Source organism: Phaenicophaeus curvirostris, chromosome 15 (genome assembly GCF_032191515.1).
Source record: "Phaenicophaeus curvirostris isolate KB17595 chromosome 15, BPBGC_Pcur_1.0, whole genome shotgun sequence".
NCBI lineage: Eukaryota > Metazoa > Chordata > Aves > Cuculiformes > Cuculidae > Phaenicophaeus > Phaenicophaeus curvirostris.
This window is the reverse complement of record NC_091406.1, coordinates 19218441-19239775: the sequence shown is the minus strand read 5'-3', so window position 1 is coordinate 19239775 and position 21335 is coordinate 19218441. Positions and strand designations below refer to the sequence as shown.

At 54.8% G+C, this 21335-nt stretch overlaps 2 protein-coding genes and 1 pseudogene across 2 annotated transcripts in view; all 3 read left to right on the top strand.

Annotated features, from left to right (window-relative positions):
- LOC138727278 (protocadherin beta-15-like) overlaps window positions 1–21335 on the top strand; it is a 59588-nt gene that overhangs the window by 28398 nt on the left and 9855 nt on the right. The window lies entirely within an intron of this gene.
- LOC138727208 (protocadherin beta-15-like) lies at window positions 8822–14112 on the top strand. The gene is made up of 4 exons (XM_069869498.1): window positions 8822–8907; window positions 10726–13577; window positions 13758–13891; window positions 13993–14112. Exons 1-4 carry the CDS (start codon window positions 8822–8824, stop codon window positions 14110–14112), a joined length of 3192 nt encoding a protein of 1063 aa, XP_069725599.1.
- On the top strand, window positions 16061–18369 carry LOC138727207 (protocadherin beta-15-like; annotated as a pseudogene).

Here is a 21335-nt window from a genome sequence, read left to right as displayed (position 1 = left end):
AAGCCCTCTGGAGCCCTTGCAAGGCCGCCGGGTGCGGCGAGCGGAGCGCGGAGCGTGTGTCTCGGCGAGAGGGAAGCGCGGTGGCGGTGGCGGTGGCGGGAGGCGCAGTCCCGCCGCGGCCCGCAGGGGGGAGCTCCCGGCCAAGGCGGCGCCGAGCGGCTGCGGGCGGGGAGGCGTCCGAGCCCGGCCCGGCCCTGCCGAGCGCAGCGCAGTCGGGCGGCGGCGAGCGGCGGCGAGCGGAGCCCCGGGCCAGCCGCTGCCGGGCCGCCAGCCGCACTCGGCCCCAGGGAGCCCGCCCGCCCTCGCCGCCGCCCTCGCCGCCGCCCTCGCCGCTGCCGGGCGCCGCTCGCCGCCGAGGACCGCGCGCCCGAGCCGCCCGCCGGAGCCCGCCCGCCGCCCCGCCATGGCGATCGCAAGGCAAGTGCTTTGTCTCTCTGCTCTCCTCTCGCTGCCGCACGCTCGCTCCCAGCCCCTGCGCTACTCCGTAGCCGAGGAGGCGCCGAGCGGCTCGCTCGTAGCCGACGTGGCCGAGGACGCGGGGCTGGCCCCGGCGCAGCTCTCGGCTCGCCGCGCCCGCCTGGCCTCGGAGGACGGCCGGCAGCGCTTGCGCTTGGACCGCGCCACCGGCCGCCTCGTCGTGGCCGAGAGGCTCGACCGGGAGGAGCTGTGCGCCCAGGCGCCCGCCTGCACGCTGCCCTTGGAGCTGCTGCTGGCCGACCCGCTGCAGTTCTTCCGCATCGAGGTGGCCGTGCGGGACGTCAACGACCACTCGCCCCGCTTCCCGGACGAGCAGATCACGCTTAAAATCCCAGAGAGGACCGACCCTGGCTCTCGTTTTCCTCTGGTGGGGGCTCGGGACCTGGATATTGGTAGCAACAGTATCCAGGGTTACAGCATCTCTCCCGAGAACGAGTACTTTAGTGTCTCCTTTGGGAGTCGTGCTGGGGGGGACAAATATGTGGAACTTGTTTTGGAAAAGCCTTTAGACAGGGAAGAGCAGGCTGAAGTGGATTTCAGTCTCACTGCTGTGGATGGGGGCTTTCCCCCGAGGAGTGGGAGCACCCAAATCTGCATTGTCGTTCTGGACGTAAATGACAACGCTCCAGTCTTCACACAGGACCGCTACATTGGCCAGATTTTGGAAAATGCCCCTGAGGGCTCTGTGGTTCTCAGTGTCGTGGCATCAGATCTGGATACAGGACTTAATAGCGACATCTCCTACCAGTTTATTGAAGAGGTTGGCCAGAGACACTTGGCATTTGAGATTGATGCCAAGAGTGGTGAAATTAAGCTCACAAAGCCTCTTGATTTTGAGACAGCAGAGTCATACGAGCTCAGTGTGCAAGCCACGGATGGGGGAGGCCTCTCCGCTATCTGCAAGGTGTGGGTTGAAGTTCTGGATGTTAATGACAATGCACCAGAGCTGGTGGTGAGTTCCTTCAGCAGCCCCCTCCCTGAGAACGTGTCACCTGGGACAGTGGTTGCCTTCTTCACTGTCAGGGACCGTGATGCTGGAGCCAACGGGAAGGTCACCTGTGCCCTTGAGGACCAGTTGTCATTCTCCCTGCGGCCAGCCTATAAGAATTACTATGAGCTGGTGACTGTGACCACACTGGACCGGGAGGAGACCGCAGGCTACATTGTAACTGTCACAGCAGCAGACGCAGGGTCACCTCCTCTCACCACCACCCAGACCTTCACAGTGGACATCTCTGATGTCAACGACAATGCACCTGTCTTCAACCAGACATCATACACCATGTACGTGCGTGAGAACAGTGTCCCCACTGTTCTTGTTGGAACCGTCCATGCCTCAGATGCTGACATAGGCCCCAATGCCAAGGTGACCTATTCCCTGGCACCCGCTCACCTCACAGAGCAGCCTCCCTGTTCCTGCATTTCTGTGAACTCTGAGAACGGGCACGTATTTGTGCTGCGACCTCTGGACTACGAGGAGCTGAAGCAGGTTGAGGTGTTGGTGATTGCCTGTGATGCAGGATCTCCTCCTCTCAATGCCAACGTCACTGTTCGCCTTGTTGTGGTGGATGAGAATGACAATGCTCCACTGGTGCTGCATCCAGCCCAGGACAGCAGCCCAGCATCCAGTGAGCTGGTGCCCATGTCGGCTGAGGCGGGGTACCTGGTCACCAAAGTGGTGGCTGTTGATGCTGACTCAGGGCAGAACTCGTGGCTTTCGTACCACCTGCTGAAGGCCACTGACCCCGGTCTGTTTGTGGTGGGTGCCCAAAGTGGGGAGGTGCATCTGAGGAGGCCAGTGACGGAGAGAGACACCATGAAGCAGAAGCTCGTTATCCTGGTGCGAGACAACGGGCGGCCACCACTGTCGGCCACAGCAGCACTGAATGCACTTCTGCTCAATGACTTCTCAGATGTGCGACTGCCACACAGCAGCTTGGCCACAGAGGATGACAGTGACTCCTTGACAACTTATTTAATCATTTCCTTGGTCTTTGTCTCACTGCTCTTCCTTGCATCCATGGCAGCCTTCATCACTTGCAAGGTGTGCAAGAGAAAGGAGCTGAAGGATGGACATGTGCTTTATGCTGCCAGCAACTTGCCAGGGAGCCTGGCTGCTGCAGCCTCTGCAGGGACCCTGCCCCATCCCTATTGCTACGAGATCAACCTCACAACTGGCTCGGGCAACAGCGAGTTCAAGTTCCTGAAGCCCATTCTGCCCAGCCTGCCACCACAGCACTGTGCTGTGGATGGGGGCACCGATGAGGAGAAGGTTTTCCCCCATATCCCTCTCAGCAGCGAGGATGTGACACCAGACAACACAGGGATGCTCTCTGCAGAAGAGTTCAATAGTCTTTCCTTTAGCTAGGATGGAATCAGCACAGCCAGAAGCTTCAGGCCTAGTGACAGGAAGGGATCTGTTGCTATTTTTCCTGCACAGTTCATCTGCATTTAAAACTGGCATCAGTGATTTTCCTCAATTTCTAACTCACAAGAAAGTTTGTCTCCTCCTCCAAAAAACCCAATCCAAACAAAAGACACCCTCAGTCACTTAATAATGTTTCAGGACTTTTATAGCCTTTTCTGACTCCTTCGAGAACATATTTAATTCCAGTTCTCCCAGCCTAGTTCTTGTGTCACTTGCTGTTGTTCATAGCTGTGGGCCTCTTATTCTGTGCTGTAATGCAATGGGAAGGTTGGGCCGACAAATCAAATCCTCCCTGAAATGCACGTAGCGGTCATTCTGGTCAGGAAATTTCCTCACTATAAGAATGGTGATTCACTGCAACAGGTTGTACAGGGAAGTTGTGGCTCCCCCACAAATGGAGGTATTCAAAGCCAGGTTGGATGAGGCCATGGGCATCATGATCTAGTGGGACGTGTCCCTGCCTGTGGCAGGGAAGTTGGAACTAGATGATCTTTAAGGTCCCTTCCAACCCAAAGTGTTCTATGATTCTATGAAATCAAGGGAATTGTGAGTACTGCGTTACAACATGGTGCATGCATAGAGCTGTTTCTTCTCTGGGTTCAGGATGTCTCTGTCTGAGATATGTGGGTTGTGTGTGTTTTGCCTTCTGGTCACTCTGTCTGTCTGTACAGCCCTTGTGTGACTGTATACACTGCACAAAGGCTGCCCAGGAAGCAGGGGGCTGATCATTTCCAGGCATTGTGGTGCACAGCATTGCAGCTCAGCTCGCAAGATAGACACTTAGAGCCTTTGTGTACAGAAGTCTCATCTTCTCTGGGGGAGAGCTGTATTGGGCACGAGGTCTTCCTTGGTCTCGTAAGAGAGTTGTATCCTTGGAATTTCCTTGGAATTATGCCATCATTAATGATGGTGGAGTGGGATGGGACCGAATAGAATGTTTTAGTTGGAAGGGACCTGCCAATATCCTCTTAGACCAACTGCTTGAACCTCCCCTGAGGCAGCTTTGAAACATTCCCCCATGTCCTCTTGTTTGATGTGAGAGGGAAGAGATCACCCCCTCCTTCTCTCAGACTCCTTTTCTCCAAACTAGGCAGACCCTCAGTCCTTAGGTGCTCCTCACAGAACATTCCTTGCAGACCCATCACCAGCCTTGTAGCTGCCCTCTGGAAGCATTCCAGTAACTTAACATCCTTCATAAATGGTGGGGCCCAGAACTGCACACAGGACTCAAGGTGAGGCTGCACCAAGACTGAATTGAGCTGGAGACTCTCTTGACTGGCTGGTTATTCTGCGTTTATGCTTCCCAGGATGTGGTTTGCCCTTTTGTCTGTCATTATGAAATATATTTAACCAAACTGGCCCTAGAATTGAACCCTGAGAACACCACTGCTGAGCAGTCACCAGGTAGATGTAGCCCAAGTAACTACACAGCTTTGAATCATAGAATCATAGAATAACCAGGCTGGAAGAGACCCACTGGATCATCAAGTCCAACCATCCCTATCAAACACTGAACCATGTCCCTTAGCACCTTGTCCACCCGTGCATTAAACCCCTCCAGGGAAGGTGACTCAACCACCTCCCTGGGCAGCCTGTTCCAGTGCCCAATGACTCTTTCTGTAAAGAATTTTTTCCTAACGTCTAGCCTAAACCTCCGCTGGTGGAGCTTGAGGCCATTCCCTCTTGTCCTGTCCCCTGTCACCTGGGAGAAGAGGCCAGCACCCTCCTCTCTACAACATCCTTTCAGGTAGTTGTAGAGAGCAATGAGGTCACCCCTCAGCCTCCTCTTCTCCAGGCTAAACAACCCCAGCTCTCTCAGCCGCTCCTCATAAGGCCTGTTCTCCAGCCCCTTCACCAGCTTTGTTGCTCTTCTCTGGACTCATTCCAGAGCCTCAACATCCTTCTTGTGGTGAGGGGCCCAGAAATGAACACAGTATTCGAGGAGCGGTCTCACCAGTGCCGAGTACAGAGGGAGGATAACCTCCCTGGACCTGCTGGTCACGCCGTTTCTGATACAAGCCAAGATGCCATTGGCCTTCTTGGCCACCTGGGCACACTGCTGGCTCATATTCAGTTGGTTGTCAACCAACACCCCCAGGTCCCTCTCCTCCAGGCAGCTTTCTAGACAGACTTCTCCTAGTCTGTAGCACTGCATAGGGTTGTTGTGCCCCAAGTGCAGGACCCGGCATTTGGCCTTGTTAAACCTCATGCCATTGGACTCTGCCCAGCGGTCCAGCCTGTTCAGATCCCTTTGCAGAGCCTCCCGACCCTCCAGCAGATCAACACTTCCACCCAGCTTAGTGTCGTCCGCAAACTTGCTAAGGGTGCACTCGATGCCTTCATCCAGATCATTGATGAAGACATTGAACAGGGCTGGACCCAGCACTGAGCCCTGGGGAACCCCACTTGTCACTGACCTCCAGCTGGATTTCACAACATTTACCACCACTCTCTGGGCCCTCCATCCAACCAGTTTTCCACCCAGGAGAGTGTGCACCTGTCCAGGCCAGAGGCTGACAGTTTCTCAAGCAGAACGCTGTGAGAAACTGTGTCAAAGGCTTTGCTGAAGTCCAGGAAGACCACATCCACAGCCTTTCCCTCATCCAGCAGCCAAGTCATTTTGTCATAGAAGGCGATCAGGTTAGTTTGGCAAGACCTGCCTTTTGTGAACCCATGTTGACTGGACCTGATCACCCAGTTCTCTTGCATGTCCTTCATGATAGCATTCAAGATCACCTGCTCCATGACTTTACCTGGCACTGAGGTCAGACTGACAGGCCTGGAGTTTCCTGGATCCTCCCTGCGACCCATCTTGTAGATGGGCACCACATCAGCCAGCCTCCAGTCCAGTGGGACTTCCCCAGTCTTCCAGGACTGTTGGAAGATGATGGAAAGGGGTTTGGCCAGCACATCCGCCAGCTCCTTCAGTACCCTTGAGTGAATCCCGTCCGGCCCCATAGACTTGTGGCTGTCCAGTCGGGCTAGCAAGGCTCTGACCACCTCCTCTTGGATCATGGGAGCCTCATTATGCTCCTCTAGCTCCTGGGTTAGTACACAGACGGAACGACCCTCCTTACGACTAAAGACTGAGGCAAAGAAGGCATTAAGTACCTCAGCCTTTTCCTCATCCCCTGTTACTGTTGTTCCTTCTGTGTCCAATAGGGACTGTATGGTCTCCCTAGTCCGCCTTTTATTATTTATATATTTGTAGAAAGATTTTTTGTTATCTTTCACTGACTTGGCCAATCCAATTTCTAGCTGAGCCTTAGCCCTTCTGATTTTTTCCCTACACAATCTCACTTCCCTCCTGTAGTCCACCCAAGAGGCCTGTCCCTTCTTCCAGAGCCCATAAACATTTCTCTTCTTGATATCCCTCAAGATCTCTCTATTCAACCAAGCTGGCTTTCTCCCCTGCCGGCTTTTTTTCCAGACCACGGGGATGGCTTTCTCCTGAGCTGCTAGGACCACCCTTTAGAAGAGCTCCCAGCCCTCCTGGGCTCCCTTGCCCTTGAGTACTGTCTCCCATGAGACTTCACCAACCAGCCTGCTGAAGAGATCAAAGTCTGCCCTCTGGAAATTTAATGTTACCGTCTTGCTAACCACCCTCTTCACTTCACCTAGAACAGAAAACCCCATCATCTCATGATCACTTAGTCCTAGGCGTCCACCTACCGCCACATCCCCTACAAGGCCTTCTCTGTTCACCAACAGGAGGTCCAGGAGGGCACCTTCCCTTGTTGGTTCATTCACCAACTGTGCAAGGAAGTTGTCTCCCACGCACTCCAGGAACCTCCTAGACTGCTTCCTTTCTGCTGTGTTGTACACCCAGCAGATATCAGGCAGATTGAAGTCTCCCACCAGAACGAGAGGCATCGATCTAGAGATTGACCGCAGCTGTTCATAGAAGAGCTCATCAGCTGCTTCTCCTTGGTTGGGTGGTCTGTAACAGACTCCCATCACAAAATCTACCTTCTGGTGGGCTCCTCTGATTTTGACCCACAGGCACTCAACCTCCTGATCGCCACAATCCATCTCAGTGATGTCCAAGTCCTCCCTTACAAAGAGGGCTACCCCACCTCCTCTCCTACCCTTCCTGTCCTGCCTGAAAGGCTTATACCCCACCATAGCCATACTCCAGTTATATGAGTCGTCCCACCACGTTTCCGTGATGGCAACGACATCATAGGCCCCTTGCCCTACGACAGCTTCCAGTTCTTCCTTCTTATTCCCCATTGGTGTAAATGCACTTCAGCTGAGCTGCCGAGCTTTCAGCCCTCCTAGAGGGAACAGGGTTCGTTCCCAACTGCCTGGTAACTGGAGTAGTTAACACCAGCGTGCCTGCATCTCCCTTAGCACCCCGAGGTGTGTTCTCCCCCACTTTTTGTGCGGTGAGGTACTGGTGGTCCTCGCCCACGCACCCTCTCCCAATCACCAATTCCCCACATCCAGGCTCGTTCCTGTCTAGCCTGGGCTCAACCCCCTCCCCCTTCACATGTAGTTTAAAGCTCGATTTATGAGCTTGGCTAGGTTTCTGGCAAGGGCTTTAGCCCCCCTAGGAGACCCATGTGCCCCGCCCTTAGCGAGAAAGCCTGGGGGTGCGTGAGCCCCCCCATGATCAAAAAAGCCAAAGCCCCTCTCCTCGCACCAGGCTCGGAGCCAGGTATTAATCAAATTCCTCATCCTGGCTTCCCCCTCCTCTCTATTTAGCATTGGGATGGAGCAGAATACTACTTGTGCCCCAGAGCCCTCCATCATTCTCCCAATGGCCCTGAAGCCATTCTTGATGGCTATACTATAAACATATTGAAAAAGTCTGTCTTGGTGTCTGACACAGCACTGGCCAGTTTTGCCTATAACTGAGCTTTGGCCTATGGTGTGTTCTCCCTGCATACACAAGCCACAGGTCTGCAATTTTCCTGCAAAGCCTGATCTTGCTTCCAGAGATGATAGAATTTATTTCTCCACTTGAGCTCCACAAGTTCCCTGTAGGGCCCAGATGGACTTCTGCCCCTCTTGCTTGGCTTTTGGCACAGTGGCGTTGCCTGTTCATTGGCTGTAAGTGTAGAGTTGTGAAAACATGTTTGTTGTCTTTGTGTGGAGAGTGAGGAAGCACCAGGAATTGCTTCAAAGGATTTTGTCTGAAGGTAGCATGGAGATGAAGTTGGAAACAGGCCATTGAGTTTCCTCTTGTCATTGTTGTTCTGAGTAGAGAGGCTTCTTGTAGTAAGTGGAAAGCTGTCCCACTATGATTTTCTGGGTTTGTGTATAGAGCATTTGCTTTCTCCCTTTGGCCCTTTCTCTTTCTACTTTGTGAACTGTGTTTGAGCATTGTCTTGCCAATTCCTCTTAAGAAGGACTGTAACCCCATGTATAGTAAGAAAATGTTTGACTGGCAGAGAGTATTTGGAAACCCTCTCACAGTGTTGGGCTGCAGTTATGAACTGTACTGTTGTAATCTGGGACGGCTTTGTGTGTAAAAGTGAAATAAAGAGAACACGTGTATGCCTTGTCTGGAGACAGTAGTCTGTGGGGATGTTCATTCTGGGAAAGCTCTGTGAATATTTTTCAAAAACCTTTCTCCTTCTATTGTCCCTTGGCTGAATTAAGGTTGAGCAGGGGCGTTTCTTCAGTTTGGAGACACATTCGTTAGAGCATTCAGGAAAGTTGTGGGAACAGGGATTTGCTGTCAGGCCTCTGTGGCTTTTCTGAGCACTGAGTTTCTGGCTGTGACAGGGCTGAGTTAGATCCAGGTCAGGGGAACCTGGTCCCTCCTCAAAGAGTGATGTTGGGTGTGTAATGGCCCTGCAAATCAGTAAGGTTGAGGAGTGAAATTTCCAACTCTTCTGACAGCTCCGGCTGTCTGATGCAGTTCCTAATCAGACGGTTTATTATATTTTTTACCATGTGAGAGGGGAAATGTTGTCTCCTGTATTGGAGGGCCTCAACAGGCTGCTGAACTTTCCCAAGGTGCTCGTCAGAGGTGCCATTCAGGAAGCAATGTGGTGGGTAGGACTTGTCTGAGAGACTGCTCTTAGGGCCCCCTCTCCTGTGAGAGCGGCTGGACCAGCATGTGTCTCATCTTCTGTAGGTGAAAGCAGTAAAGCACACTAGACTTTCCTTGGTCATTTAGAAGGCTGTGTGGGAGCTGTGTCCTTGGGATTTCCTTGGAAATATGCCAGCAGTACCGTGTTGAGGTGGAGTAGAATGGAATGGAATGGAATGGAATGGAATGGAATGGAATGGAAAGGACTACTTTAGTTGGGAGGGTTCTACATGAATCATCTTAATCCAACTGCCTGAGCACTTCAGGGCAGATCAAATGTCAAAGAATATTATGAAGGGCATTTTCCAAATTGCTCTGAAACACTAGCAGGTGTGGGGCACTGACTCTGCGATCTTTCTAGAAAGCTTGACCTTGCTTCCAGGGTTGACACAATATTTATTTCCCCTTGAAGTCCAGGAGGAGTTCCGTATTGGGCTCAGCTCATCTTCTCTGCTTGCTTGACTTTTGACACAGTGACATTGCTTGCAAATAGAGTCTAAGTGTAGAGAACTATGAAACCACAGTCTTTGTTGTCACATCCCGATGGAGACATATTAGGACTCAGGGCTGCACTTAAACAGTTAGTGCATTACTGATGATGTTGCAATTCTAAGTCAAGAGTATAACCTTAAATCTAGACCAATCCTAATATCCTCTAAGAGTCTGAGAGGGACTGTCTGCATCTCAGAGATAAAGTCTTTATAGATGTTTCCACAAAGTTGCTGTGAGTGAAGTTTTTGCAGATGCTGCAGTGTTCGTATGATGTCAAGATACGTGCAGAATCTCAGACCAGCTGAGAGGGAGCTCTGATTATGACCCACTCCTCTCATTCTCGTGTAGTCCCTTCTGGAGGGATAACACCTGGGGTATCAGTCGATCCAGCTCCTTATCTTCTTCACCTTTTACCAGTGGCACCTCTGTTAAGGGACATGGTGTGTTGCTCCAGCCCTTCTGCTGGGAAAACCCTCACCAAAATGTACAGACCCAAAGAACTCCACAATCATACATCTAGCCATTTCAGACACACAGATCATATAGTTACTACATTTATTAGCCATCCAAATACAACATACAAGGATTTCTATTCACAGATCTTCTGTATACTTCTTCGAGTATCACCTCCGAGTCTTTGTTCTGTGGTTATGGTGTGATATGCAGAGGGTATACTCAGGGGCCAATTTGGTCATCCCAAAAAGAAAACGATTGGCAAAGACATAATGGACCACTTGCTCTCCCATCTCCCCTCGGTTTCCCCATGGTAGTTCCTCCAAGATCCACTCTTGAACTCTCCCTATAATCATCACAGATCATCACAGATCAAGGACAATGTCTTCTCCCTCCCCTTCTGAAAGTTAATGCTTGTGTAACTGTGGGTTTAATTTGTGACATCTCCTCTTTGATTCCTTGAATTTTATGTTAATCACTGTGTCCGTGAATCCTTCCCCAAGTGCAGGACTTCGGGTTTGATCTCCTAGAGCAGCAGCGTCATTCTCGAGTGGTGCTGAGCGAAGGTGGTGGGGAAGCATTTTTTAGGGAACCTTTCCCCTCTAGCACCAGCTCTCACATCCTATAGAGGTGCGGCTCGGACCCGCCCGACTCGCTAAGGGTCCTGTGCTGATGAACAAGCGGAGAAGAGGAGGAAAAAGACCTCAAAGTGTCCCGTGGAAGTGGAGGATTTTGCACTGCCGACCCAGAGGAAAACCCCGAGCTGCGGATGAGGAGCTGGCGTTTAGGAGCCGGGCAGTGCTGCCCAGAGCCGTGCTCTGTCTGCGGGGAGGGAGCTGCTTCCTAGCAAAGAGAGAGCGTTCCCACTGCGCCTTTTGGCTCCGGTGGGCACGGGGAGCGCAGCCTCCAGCAGCAAAGGCCGGGCTGGCGGCTCTGCCGCGGCTGAGCAGCAGAGGAAATATTCCCCCGCGCGACGCTGGGTGGGGGTGTTGGCCGCGAACCGGCGGGTTCCTGTGCCCGCCCCGGCTTTGCAGGCAGCGGCGGAGAGAAAGAGCCGCGGGAGCCGCTCGGGAGGGGCGGCGGCACACGGAGTCGGGGAGCTCGGGGGCTTTCAGGCCCCTCAGCCCGGGATTGCTGACCAAATCCGCCTCGGACGCCGCTGGACGATGCTGGGAACGACGGAGGACGGGGAATGGCTTCTGTGGCGAGTGCGAGCGAGTGGGAGACGGAACGGAGAGCGGCAGAGGCGAGTGATCTTGTTGCTTGTGTGCGTTTGCGTGTGTCAGAGCGGGGCCGAACCCCTCCGCTATTCCCTGGCGGAGGAGATGGAGAGGGAGTCGTTTGTGGGCAATATTGCAGAGGACCTGGGGCTTTCTCCGAGCCAGCTGGCGGCTCGCAAGGCGCGCGTTGTGTCCGAGGGGAACGAGCGGCTTTTCCACCTCAACCGAAACACGGGAGCGCTGACGGCAAAGGAGTCTCTGGACCGAGAGGAGATGTGTCCGAGGAGAGACACCTGCACCGTCTTCTTTAAGATAGTCTTTGAAAATCCCTTGGAGCTGATCCGAGGGGAGTTGGAGGTTCTTGACGTGAACGACAACTCCCCCGTCTTCCCGGAGAAGGAGGTGGTTTTAGAGATTCTGGAAACGACGTCTCCTGGGTCCCGTTTCCCTCTGCAAAGCGCCAGGGACAAGGACGTGGGTAGCAATGGATTGCAGAACTACAGTCTCGGGACAAATTCGCATTTCTCCCTCGATTTCGGAACAGGAAAGGATGACGTGAAATACTTGGAGCTGGTCTTAGAACAGCACCTGGACCGGGAAGTGCAGCCGCAAATGAATTTACTCCTCACTGCTGCCGATGGGGGTTCCCCACCAAGGTCGGGAACGGCTCAGGTGCGGATCGTGGTGCTGGATGCCAATGACAACACCCCTGTGTTCAGTCGGGAGGTCTACGAGGTGCAACTGGCCGAGAACAGCCCCCCGGGGCAGCTGGTGGTCAGAGTCGCGGCCGCGGATGCCGACGAAGGGTCCAACGGGAAAGTGCGATACAGCTTCATCCAAACGTCAGAGAGGTCCCAGGAGCTCTTCCAGCTGAACCCTGACACCGGGGAGATCCGGGTGGCGGGAACCGTGGATTTCGAGGAAGCGGAACGCCACGAGTTGGTTGTGAGAGCCACCGACGGCGGGAGCCTGTCTGCGCACTGCAAAGTGCGGGTGGAGGTGCTGGACGTGAACGACAACGCCCCGGAGATAACGCTCACCTCCCAGTCGGCTTCCGTTCCCGAGGACGCGCCGCCCCGCACCGTGGTGGCCCTGTTGAGCGTGCGGGACCGCGACTCCGGCGACAACGGCAGGACGGAGTGCTCCATCGACGGGGACTCGCCCTTCATGCTGACGGGCGGCGGGGATGAGTACTACGAGCTAAGGACGACGGCGGCGCTGGACAGGGAGCGGGCGGCAGAGTATAACGTGACGGTGAGAGCCGCGGACCGGGGCAGGAGGCGGCTGAGCTCCCGGGCGAGCCTGCGGGTGCAGGTGTCGGACGTGAACGACAACGCGCCCGAGTTCACGCAGGCGGTTTACACGGCGTCGGTGTCGGAGAACGAGGGCCCCATGGTCCGCATCGGCAGCGTGAGCGCCACGGACGCCGACGCGGGAGCGAACGGGCGCGTGAGATACGCGCTGGTGCGGCAGGAGGGCGCGGAGCAGCCCGCGGTGTCGGTGAACGCCGAGAGCGGCGCCGTTTTCCTGCTGCGGCCGCTGGACTACGAGCAGGTGCGCGCCTTGGAGGTGGCGGTGCGCGCTGCCGACGGCGGCTCGCCGCCGCTGAGCGCCCAGGCGGTGCTGCGCGTGGTGGTGCGCGACGAGAACGACAACGCGCCCGTGGTGCTGCACCCGCCCGCCGAGAGCAGCGGCGCGGCGGCGGGCGAGCTGGTGCCGCGCTCGGCCGAGGCGGGGTACCTGGTGGCCAAGGTGGTGGCGGTGGACGCGGACGCGGGGCAGAACGCGTGGCTGTCGTACGAGCTGTGGAAGGCGACGGAGCCGGGGCTGTTCCGCGTGGGGCCGCACAGCGGCGAGGTGCGCACGGCGCGGGCCGTGGCGGAGCGGGACGCGCCCCGGCACAGGCTCGTCGTGCTGGTGCGAGACCGCGGGCGGCCGCCGCGCTCCGCCACCGCCACCCTCGGCATCGCCCTGGTCGGCGGCTTCTCCGACGCCCATCTGCGGGGCGCCGAGGAGGCGCCGGCCGCCGAGCCCGAGGGGCCGCTCACCCTCTCCCTCACCGTCTGCCTGGCCTGCGTGTCCGCCCTCTTCCTGGCCACGGCGGGGGCCGCCGTGGCGGCCAAGGTGCGGCGGGCCCGGCGCAGCGCGGCCGAGAGCTTGCCCGCCTTCCCGCAGTCCGCCCCGCCGAGCAGCGCGGGCTCCCTGCCCCGCAGCTCCGTCTACGACGTCTGCTTCGCCGCCGGCAGCCTCGACGGCGACTTGCGCTTCCTCGGGCCCCTCCTGCCCTGCTTCCCCGCCGGGCTGCCCCCCGGCCCGGCCGAGCAGCGGAGCTCGCTCTGCTCCACGGAGGCGGCCAACCTCGGCGACGACGGCGACCGGGCTGCAGAGGTGAGGGACCTGCCCGGGCCGGGGCGAGGCGGGGAGCGGGGAGGGAGCAGCGCGGGGGGCTCGGGGTGTCGCTCACGTGGGGAGTCTCGGTGTTGTGGCTCTGTGGGTGGAGGAGCCCCAGGGTCGGGAGGAGAGGGCGGAGAGGGTCTGAGAGCTGCTGGTGGGGGCGTCCCAGGAGGATCTGTTAAGGCTCAGCTGCTCCCCAAGTACTGACTTATTGGGGTCTTGGGCATCCAGTTCTGAGGGTTTCTCTTAGATCAAGTGTATCAGCGCAAAGGAGGACGGCAGCTGCACCTCGACCAGGTTCTCAAAACCATCGAGGTTAAGGAAGAGAGGGGACTAACGTCTCGACCTCCTGTTTCCACCTCCTCTGTCTCTGGAAAGAGAACAGTAGCGTTCTCCGTACAGCAGTGACTGACGGGTCCTCTCAGTCCCTCGCTTTTGCCTCCCTCCAACGCCCAAATGACAACCCGCGCTCTCCGTTCTTGCAGGACAGAGCTCCCATCTCCGCAGACACGGCTCGCAGACGTGCGGAAGCAGCTTGCACTGCAAACAGGGGGAAGGAGCTCCGTGGCAATTCTGATGCAAACCCTTGGCTCCCCACTCAGTAAACGAGGGGAAAGGCGAGCGTGTCTGTCGTCCCTGGCCAGCGTCCTCCCAGGGAAAACACAGAAAAAAAAGGACCAGGGAAGAACAAGGCTTCTCTGTGAGAGAGCAAACCCATTCTCCTCTTCAGCATGGTTTTCTTCATTTAAGTGTTCTGTAATTGTGACATAGATGGAGGACGAGGACTGTGTTGCATGTTGATTACCCCGGGACTCGGTGCACGACAATGAGAACATTATTACTTCTCAATGTTAAGGGTAATACTGAAACGTAGAAGCATATCTTCAAGATAGATTTTTCCTACGTCACCTTTTCTGTGTTTATGTTTCTTCTGAGAGCGTTCTGGAATCGTGTCTCCATTCTCTGCTGACACTTTCACTCTCCGTGCTTTTGGCCAGGAGTTCAATGGTTCATCAAAATGTAAAGCGTGGATGTAAAGAGTAATGTATCCGGTTTTGTTTATAACGCAAAGCCCAACATAACATTTCCGGCTTGTTGAGTATAAGGTAGTAGAGAATTGAAAGTGTTGTTTCTGTTTTTACAGTGAAACAGGCTTTTACACTCAGCTTGAGGCACTGTAGAAGACAGGGCGTAGAGTAGCTTGCTGTTTTCTTCTCCATTCATTAATAAGTAACAATCAAATGCCTGATGTCAATGAACCCAATAAAAACCCCGTTGGAACTCCACCGTGTGTGTGTGGTGTGTGGAAGGTCACTTGTCACTGTCGTCGCCGAGGAAATAGCCACAAAAAGAGCAGGATTTCGGAAATCAGTCCTTGAAATATGGAGTAGATTTTATACAGAGGAAATCAGAGCGACTTGGAAGCAGGACATTGTCAGAAGGCAGAGAAGGGTGGAGGACGATATTCTGTGGGAAGGAGAGGACCGAGAGATGCTGCTCAAAACGCTTTCGTATGGTATCTCTGTGTTTGGAATCGGGGGGAACAACCTCGGTCGATTCCATAAAAAAAGTTGCTCTTTCCCATGAGAACCTTTCTGTTCAGCCAAAGCAATGTTTATGCCACCTTCTAGTTTACAGAGCTTTTGTTCGAACCTCTTTTCATTGCCAAATGAATGGTGCCTATAACGGCCCGCAGGTGAGCGTCCGTAGATCCCTGAGCTTTGCTGTTTTCTCCGTTAGCTCGTGCTGGTTGGCGATTTTCTATCTGAGGCTCTAATTGCTGACATTCCTGCTTGTTTCTCTGCCTGTTATCTCGCACTGCCTGGCTGCGCTCTGGACCCTTCACTCTCCACACCCTTTACTTTACATCAATCCAGAACAAATTTCCCCCGTGGAACATTCACCTTTACAAAATTTGTGCTTGAAGCTCTGGCTGGAGACACTTGAATGGTGCCTTTAATGTGCCATCGCTGCGTGTCCTTAGATCCCTGGGCTTCGCTGCTGTCTCCGTTAGCTCCGGACCGTTAGCGTTTGTGTATCCGGGGCTCTAATAAGTGACCTCCCTGTGTGCTTCGCTGCCTTTTATCTCCCAGCCCTGCGGCGCCGCCTCCTCCCCCCGGGGCAGGAGCTCCGCCCGGTCGCTGAGCACAAAGCCCTCTGGAGCCCTTGCAAGGCCGCCGGGTGCGGCGAGCGGAGCGCGGAGCGTGTGTCTCGGCGAGAGGGAAGCGCGGTGGCGGTGGCGGTGGCGGGAGGCGCAGTCCCGCCGCGGCCCGCAGGGGGGAGCTCCCGGCCAAGGCGGCGCCGAGCGGCTGCGGGCGGGGAGGCGCCCGAGCCCGGCCCGGCCCTGCCCAGCGCAGCGCAGCCGGGCGGCGGCGAGCGACGGCGAGCGGGGCCCCGGGCCAGCCGCTGCCGGGCCGCCAGCCGCACTCGGCCCCAGGGAGCCCGCCCGCCCTCGCCGCCGCCCTCGCCGCCGCCCTCGCCGCTGCCGGGCGCCGCTCGCCGCCGAGGACCGCGCGCCCGAGCCGCCCGCCGGAGCCCGCCCGCCGCCCCGCCATGGCGATCGCAAGGCAAGTGCTTTGTCTCTCTGCTCTCCTCTCGCTGCCGCACGCTCGCTCCCAGCCCCTGCGCTACTCCGTAGCCGAGGAGGCGCCGAGCGGCTCGCTCGTAGCCGACGTGGCCGAGGACGCGGGGCTGGCCCCGGCGCAGCTCTCGGCTCGCCGCGCCCGCCTGGCCTCGGAGGACGGCCGGCAGCGCTTGCGCTTGGACCGCGCCACCGGCCGCCTCGTCGTGGCCGAGAGGCTCGACCGGGAGGAGCTGTGCGCCCAGGCGCCCGCCTGCACGCTGCCCTTGGAGCTGCTGCTGGCCGACCCGCTGCAGTTCTTCCGCATCGAGGTGGCCGTGCGGGACGTCAACGACCACTCGCCCCGCTTCCCGGACGAGCAGATCACGCTTAGGATCCCCGAAACCATTAACAGTCCCAGTTTCCTCTGGCGGGGGCTCGGGACCTGGATATTGGCAGCAACAGTATTCAGGGTTACAGCATCTCTCCCGGGAACGAGTACTTTAGTGTCTCCTTTGGGAGTCGTGCTGGGGGGGACAAATATGTGGAACTTGTTTTGGAAAAGCCTCTAGACAGGGAGGAGCAGGCAGAGATGAGTTTCAGTCTCATTGCTGTGGACGGGGGCTCTCCACCGAGGAGCGGGACAACTCAGATCCGCATTGTTGTTCAGGATGTAAATGACAATGCTCCAGTCTTCATGCAGGAACGCTACATTGGCCACGTTTTGGAAAATGCCCCTGAGGGCACCGTGGTTCTTAGTGTCGTGGCATCTGATCTGGATGCATGTTCTAATGGGGACATCTCCTACCAGTTCAGTGAAGAGGTGGACCAAAGCGAATCAGCGTTTCTGATTGATGCCAAGACCGGTGAAATTAAATTGAAAAAGCCTCTGGACTTCGAGGCAGCACAGAAACACGAGCTCAGTGTTCGGGCAACAGACGGTGGGGGCCTCTCAGCTCTCTGTAAAGTGTTGGTGGAGGTGGTAGATGTCAATGACAATGCTCCAGAGCTGGTGGTGAGTTCCTTCAGCAGCCCCCTCCCTGAAAACGTGTCACCTGGGACAGTGGTTGCCTTCTTCTCTGTCAGGGACCATGATGCAGGAGCCAATGGGAAGGTCACCTGTGCCCTTGAGGACCAGCTGTCATTCTCCCTGCGGCCAGCCTATAAGAATTACTATGAGCTGGTGACTGTGACCACACTGGACCGGGAAGAAATGGCACGGAGCATTGTCACTGTCACAGCAGCAGACGCGGGTTCACCTCCTCTCACCACCACCCAGACCTTCACAGTGGACATCTCTGATGTCAACGACAATGCACCCGTTTTCAACCAGTCATCATACGTCATGTATGTGCATGAGAACAATATTCCCACCATGCTGGTTGGAACCGTGTATGCCTCAGATGCTGACATAGGCCCCAACGCCAAGGTGACTTATTCCCTGGCACCCGCTCGCCTCACAGAGCAGCCTCCCTGTTCCTGCATTTCTGTGAACTCTGAGAATGGGCACGTGTTTGTGCTGCGACCTCTGGACTATGAGCAGCTGAAGCAGGTTGAGGTGTTGGTGATTGCCTCTGATGCAGGGTCTCCTCCCCTCAGTACCAATGTCACTGTCCTCTTCATTGTGGTGGATGAGAATGACAATGCACCACTGGTGCTGCATCCAGCCCAGGACAGCAGCCCAGCATCCAGCGAGCTGGTGCCCATGTCGGCTGAGGCGGGGTACCTGGTCACCAAAGTGGTGGCTGTTGATGCCGACTCTGGGCAGAACTCGTGGCTCTCGTACCACCTGCTGAAGGCCACTGACCCCGGTCTGTTTGTGGTGGGTGCCGGAAGTGGGGAGGTACGTCTGAGGAGGCCAGTGACGGAGAGAGACACTGTGAAGCAGAAGCTCATCATCCTGGTGCGAGACAACGGGCGACCACCGCTGTCAGCCACAGCGGCACTGAGTGCACTTCTGCTCAATGACTTCTCAGATGTGTGACTACCACACAGCAGCCCGGACATGGAGGATGAAGACTCTCTGACAGTCTATTTAATCATTTCCTTGGTCTTCCTCGCATCCATGGCAACCTTCATCACTTGCAAAGCGTGCAAGAGAAAGGAGCTGAAGGATGGGCATGTGCTTTATGCTGCCAGCAACTTGCCAGGGAGCCTGGCTGATGCAGCCTCTGCAGGGACCCTGCCCCATCCCTATTGCTACCAACCTCACAACCGTCTCGGGCAACAGCGAGTTCAAGTTCCTGAAGCCCATCCTGCCCAGCCTGCCACCACAGCACTGTGCCCTGGGCAGAGACACTGATGGTGAACAGGATTTTCCTGAAGACCCTCTCACCACTGAGGATGTGGCACCAGAGAATGCAGGGATGCTCTCTGTGGAACAGATCAATAATCTTTCCTTTAACTAGCATGGAGTCAGCACAGGCAGAGGCTTCAGGCCTTGGTGATAGGAAGCACTCCAGGCTATAACCTGTGGCAATGGTTTTCCTAGAGTTAATCTGCCTTTACAGTTGGCATAATTTTTCCCACCCTGTAGTTGCTGATATCAACAGAAAAGTTTCTCTCCTCCAAAAGACAGAAAAAAACTCAAAGGAGCTAAAGTCTCCTTAATTATGATGATAAAATATTTCAGCTCTATTACAGGCATTTCTTAGATGCTTTCAGATTGGGCTTCATTCCATTGCTACCACCGTAGGCCTAGGTCATGAATCTCTTTCTGTGCTGTAACGCACTGGCAAGGTCCTTGCTGAAATGCGTGTAGCCCTCATCCTGGGTCAGAAAAGCAAGAAATTTGTGAGTATTGTGTTACAAGGTGATGCGTGCACGGAGCTGTTTCTGCTCTGGGTTCTGGATGCCTCTGTCTCCGAGATGCATGGAATCTGTGTGTTTTGCCTTCTGGTGTCTCTGTCTTTCTGTCCAGCCATTGTGTGACTGCATAGCTGCATAAAGGCTGCCAAGGGAAGCAGGAGGGCGCTCCCATGCACACATTGTGGTGCACAGAATTCCAGCGCAGCAGGCAACAGTGACATGTTGAGCCTCTGAGTAGTGCTGTCTCATCTTCAGAAGTAAAGTGCACGAGATCTTCCTTTGAGCCATAAGAGAAGCATGGGTGGGCTGCCTCCTTGGGATTGCCTTGGAACTATGTATCATGGTGGTTTTGGTATCGATGGAATGGCAAAGCTGAAGTCCTTATATGCTTCTACAGGACCTTCCTTTCAGAGCTTTCACTGGCTTCACTGCTGTCCGCTGGAAGCAGACCTGGTCTGTTTTTCTGGATTTGTGTTACAGCATTTGTATTTTTGGTTTTACCCTTTCTCCTTCTACTCTCTGAACTGTGTTTGACCATTGTCTTGTGGATTCCTCTGAAGAAGGACTCTCACCCCTCTATTATAATGGATAGTTTAACTGGCACGGAGTGCTTGGAAGCCCTCCCACTGTGTTGTGCTGCAGTTATCAACTGTACCATTGTAAACCAGGATATTGTTGTGTGCAAAAGTGAAATAAAGGGAACACCCGAATGCCTGTATGGAGACTGGGGTCTTTGTAGAGATGTTCCTTCTGGGAAAGCTCTGCGAATGTCTTTCAATGGCTGAGCAGTGTTTTCTCCTGTTGTCCCTTGGCTGATGTAGAGTTGATTGGGTCCATTTCTTCTGTTTGGAGACATGCCCAATAGAGCCTTGAGGGAACCTGTGTGGAGCAATGATTTGTTGGCAAGGCTCTGTGGGTCTTCAGGGCACTGAGCTTGTGGCTGTGACAGGGTCCCATTAGATCCAGGTCAGGGGAACCTTGTCCTTCCCCTAACAGGAGCCCTGGGTGTGCAAAGGGCTCTGCATAGACGTGACCTTTTGCAGTGAAATTCCCAACTGTCCTGACTGCTCTGTCTGGGGATGGCACTGGTGAGGGGCACTGTTCCTTTTTTATGACCAAGATCCATGTGTCTGCTGTGCATGGCTGCAGTCCTGCCTGGAGCAATTCTACTCATGGTTCTCAGCATTTAAAGGGATTAAATTGGGATTTCCTTGGAAATATATCTGTGAAATATATCTGTGAGAGCCCCCATCAGGCCAAATGCACTTGAGAATATTCAGCTGATACAGCTGATCTCTGACAATTTCAGCATCCATGAAGGAAAAGTCGCTGTTCCCACCCTCATGGTCCTCCACCTCAGTGGACTGGACAGCCCAGGGTTATGCGAACATCTTCAACAAGCATCAATTCAATTTTTCTTAGACCGCGTTCTACTATAAACGTATTGAAAAAGTCTGTCTTGGTGTCTGACACAGCACTGGCCAGTTTTGCCTCTAACTGAGCTTTGGCCTATGATGTGTTCTCCCTGCATACACAAGCCACAGGTCTGCAATCTTCCTGCAAAGCCTGATCTTGCTTCCAGAGATGATAGAATTTATTTCCCACCTTGAGCTCCATGAGATTCCTGTAGGGCCCAGATTGACTTCTGCCCCTCTTGACTGGCTTTTGGCACAGTGGCGTTGCCTGTTCATTGGCTGTAAGTGTAGAGTTGTGAAAACATGTTTGTTGTCTTTGTGTGGAGAGTGAGGAAGCACCAGGAATTGCTTCAAAGGATTTTGTCAGAAGGTAGCATGGAGATGAACTTGGAAACAAGCCATTGAGTTTCCTCTTGTCGTTGTTTTGAATTGAGAGGCTTCTTTCTTAATGGTAGTGGAAAGCTGTGGATATCACAAAGACAACAGACATCTTCCTTTTGCGTCATCAGGAGGTGGGCATTTGGTGGGTGAAAACTGCAGCCAGGAAGAGGCTTTGCTGTCAGGAAGTGCAGAGGACTGGATCTGTGCCTTCTGCAAGGACCCCATAAAAAGATAAGTCCAGAGCCAGGGCTGGTGTATTGATTCTGAGCAGAAGACTATTGTACTTGGAGAACTGAGTGATCTACAGTCCAATTAATGTGGAAAGGCACAGGCCTTTGCTGTGCTGTGTTGTGCTACAAAATCCCCAGTCAGCAGGAGAAACTCAGCCAGCTCACTGGAACCATGGAACCTGCAGGCAGCACCCACTTGCTGCTAGAGAGAAAGCCACATGTGAGCAAGAGCTCTACCTACAAACTTCTTTTAGTGTGACAGCCGAAGTGAGGAGTAGAATCACTTTCTTGCATGAAAGTCTTAAAATGCTTGAATGACTGAAACGGGGGCAATCTTTCTTTTCTTTGATGGGGGTCTGCATGACTGCTGTGTATGGCTGGAGCCCTGCCTGAAGTGTCTGCCGAGGGTTCTCCTCATCTACGGGGACAGAGCA